A 3,814-nucleotide genomic window follows, 5' to 3' on the forward strand; every position below is an offset into this window, starting at 1 on the left:
CGATATTCAATTACTCTAATTATTCATATCTTTTTATACATTTAGAGTTGTTTTTTTTTTAAATTAGTACGTCTGGTCACTTCAATTATAAATCAATTGTGGTTTACTTAATGACGAACTGAAGAAAGAAGTCCTTACTTTACATTCAATACCTTTGTAACGAAGCAAAGCTTCCTTTGCTACTTTCTCAATTTGTAATTGTAATGCGCCTCTTTCGTACAGAAATTTGTAGCGGTTTAAGAAGCGTTATTCTTCTCAAACCTGCCTCTTCTGCAGGGCCGTTATTCTGCCTTTAAACGAAGAGTTTAATGCTTTTCATGTATTTATGCATGTTTCTTCTTTGCGCTAATCTTCGGTGCGAAGAGTATTCCGTAATGAATGGAAAAGCATGTCGCAACTGTATTCGACAAATGTTTGTTCCGTATTCCGGAGACATAACCTAAAAGATTTATCGGTATTTTTCATGTTACTCGGACAATTCAGGCAGAAGAAAATTGGGTACATCAATTCGAAGTAAAAGATGCATCGGTATTTTTCATGTTACTCGGACAATTCAGGCAGAAGAAAATTGGGTACATCAATTCGAAGTGGTTCCCGAGGTATTAATTTGGAACAGAATCGATTGGAACTTACAAGACTCCCAAAAAGAGGTCCCGAGGTGTTACGCTGGCTTTTTGATGAGCTTCTGCACAATGGTAGAGCTTCAAATACCGAAGCTAATTATACGCGCTAATGAAGCTAATGATTTACCTGGTTTTCGGTAATCTATTTACCGTCTGCCTCTAAAACCGGATACCATTAGCTTCGGTATTTGAAGCTCTAGCTCATTGTGCAAAAGCTCATCAAGAAGTCAACGTGACAGCTCGAAACCTGTCTTTGTTACCTTGATATTGGGAATAGAGTACGGACTGTGTTGATGACTTTATATTATCACGTTTTGAAGTAAGACGTTCTTCTTGTAAGTAAGACATGGTTCGTCTAAATCAGGCATGGGCAACCTTTCCTAGTTCGGGGGTCAAATTATCATTCTGTCTCCGAGTCATGGGCCGGACCAAATTATTAAATAAAATAAATGAATATTAAACGAATTAAAACAAGTTGCTACTTCATATTTCATTTATTTATAATACAATGCTTTGGTATAAAGCTCTACATAAATTTTATAGTATAACGGACGACATAGCAATTTAATGTGAAAATTGAAGACAAACTTCGCTGAAATAGATTAGGGCCGGAGGTTGCCCATATGTGGTCTAAATTTTCCGTATTGGGAAAAATATGAATTACTACGATTGGTTATAGGCTAATTCCAAAGTGGGTAGGAGAGATGATGCTAAGTTATTAGGTCGTTCGGAAAGTTCTGTCAGATTTTCTATAGTCTCTACTACAGTAGAATTCCGATTATCCGGCATACTCGGGATTGAGGCACTCCTGGATAATTGGATTACACTTATGAAGTGGTAATAACGAAGAAAATAATTTAAAAAACAACCATGGTTACAAATTACTGTCTACATATGTGCGTATACACAATACACGCATTGCAAAACACATGCATTCCTTCAATTTGTTCGTCAACTGTTGGGTATCCATATCACTGTTGGATACATGCGGCCGTAGCTTCTTTGTTTGTGTGAAATATGATTTTTGACGGTTGCCGAAGAATAGTTGGGGCAAATGTGACAGTTAACACTAGAAGACCCATTGGGAACTTTCCAAAACAAGTGAATTTTCGGTCTGATAAGTGTCATCGTTTGTAACGTTCTGACTTTGTTTCCTCTATGTTCATTTCTATTTGTATCAATATGGGACTAACTTTTTAACCCTTATGTCAATAACCGGGTACCCGGGTACCCTTTTGCACAATTCTCACTTAAAATATTTTATCTTCCAGGTAAAAGATTCTAATATGCGGCCAGATCGTTGTTATTCCGCACATTTCCTATTCTTGTTTGCCTCAAGTTTAGAATTTCGTTATCAGAAAACTACTAAAATTGGACGATAAAGTAGACGACAGTGGTGGTTATTGACATAAGGGTTAATCACGTTTTAAATTACATAAAAATTCATTTTTGGAAAGTTACTGATATGTCATTTTGACCCGGCTGGTCTTCCTAGTGCTGATTCTGGATAATCGGAACTCTACTGTACAATACTGAAATACGTCTACTATAGCTTCCGTAATTTTTTGAAATTTGAAAATTAACAAAATTCAATATTTTGAATCGTTAAGTTCGTTTGAATCATTAAGAATCATACGGTTAGAGAAGCAGCATTCTGTTTGTTACCCTAATAACTCCACTTCAGATGTTCTGGATAGAATATGCAAAACAATCGAATAAAGGAGCACGATCTCCTTCCTTTGATAGATTTAAGAGGAAACGAGTTCTACTGCTCTGAATGTATATATGTATACAATTGAAGGACTATAGGTCAGAAGGGGATTAATCAATTCATACTTTTCGACGACACCTTAACATATTTTATCTTCTTGTTTATTTATACGTCTGTATAAAACGTAGCGAACATGAGAAGAACGACTATAAGTGAAAGTAGCGAGTGTAAGTAGAAAGTTTAAATCACCATTTTGTTTCTTACATAACACGATCGTTTTTATGATATGTTAAAAAAAACTATGGAAAGTTGTTATCTATAAGGAAAGATCATTTATATAAGTGCAATAAAAATGATCAGATTTCTGTTATGTTACTATTGTATTTTCTCTCTCGTTCGATATGTTCTATTTAAATGAGTTCTAAGGTATCTAGAATAAGAATAAGTGACTGTGTATAGGTGCAGGGTGCGGCCGAAAGTATTGTACAAGCCGGCAGGAGGTTATTCCTTACGCAAAAATAAATAATAAATGTAGAATAATGTTTTTTTCATTGGAGTCTTAGTTTTTGGAAAAAGTCGGGTTTGAAAATCCTTAATTTACAATTCCTTAATTGATATAATAAAATATTGTTGATCAAATTTTGTCTTTGTGTATAGTTGAACTTAGTAACTCGTAAAAGTCGTATGAAACGATTTTTTCAAAAATTAACCCTCGAAGAAAAATATTTTATTCTATATTTCTTGTTTATTTTTACACAAAGAATCACCTCCTGCCCGCTTGTACAATATTTTCGGCCGCACTCTGTACAGAAACTCAATTATATATTTTAAAATCCTCAAACCTAATAGTTAACTTTCATTTACACCTATGAAATTGTAGAAGTAAAATATTGTAACTTTATGTTTAATGTAATTCCTTAAAGACGCATTTGAGAGGGAGAGGAGAAGGTAGAATTTCTAGAATTTTATCCTGATAGAAGTAAACACAGAAAATATAAAATAATCCATTGTATTCAACGAAGAATGTAAAATGTAAATACACAAATGAAGAACGTTTTGGAGAAAAACGTCGATACGTTGACGTGTAAACGTATTATAATTAGAATATCAATTAATATAGTAATTTTTTTTCTCTGCCTAGGTAAAAATTCTGGTGAACGTCACCGAAGACACGAGGAACGTATCGTTGCACGCGGTGGATATGAACATCGATGAAAGTTTCACGAATATCAGGGAACATTTAGCGACTAGCAACAAAACGAACAAGGCAATCGGAATTGTAGAACAGAAGAACGACACTGAACGGCAGTTTTACGTGATTAGAACGTCGGACACGTTGAAGGGGGGCAAGCAATACGTAGTGCATTTAAAGTATGTTGGCCATTTGAACGACTACTTACAGGGCTTCTACAGGAGTTCGTACGCTGTTGGCAATCAGACGAGGTAAACGTTCAAGTAATTTAATTCTATTTTATAGGTG

The 3,814-nt window shown here is 34.8% G+C and overlaps 1 protein-coding gene across 2 annotated transcripts in view; it reads left to right on the forward strand.

Moving 5' to 3' along the window:
* Window positions 1-3,814, forward strand: part of LOC108574446 (aminopeptidase N) — a 23,053-nt gene that overhangs the window by 8,185 nt on the left and 11,054 nt on the right. For both annotated transcript variants that reach the window (XM_017937037.1, XM_017937038.1), the window contains one exon: window positions 3,476-3,777. In XM_017937037.1, coding sequence (XP_017792526.1) covers window positions 3,476-3,777 — 302 coding nt within the window. The remainder of the gene's footprint in view (window positions 1-3,475; window positions 3,778-3,814) is intronic.

The sequence above is a fragment of the Habropoda laboriosa genome, unplaced genomic scaffold (genome assembly GCF_001263275.1).
Source record: "Habropoda laboriosa isolate 0110345459 unplaced genomic scaffold, ASM126327v1 scaffold172, whole genome shotgun sequence".
Taxonomy (NCBI): Eukaryota; Metazoa; Arthropoda; class Insecta; order Hymenoptera; family Apidae; genus Habropoda; species Habropoda laboriosa.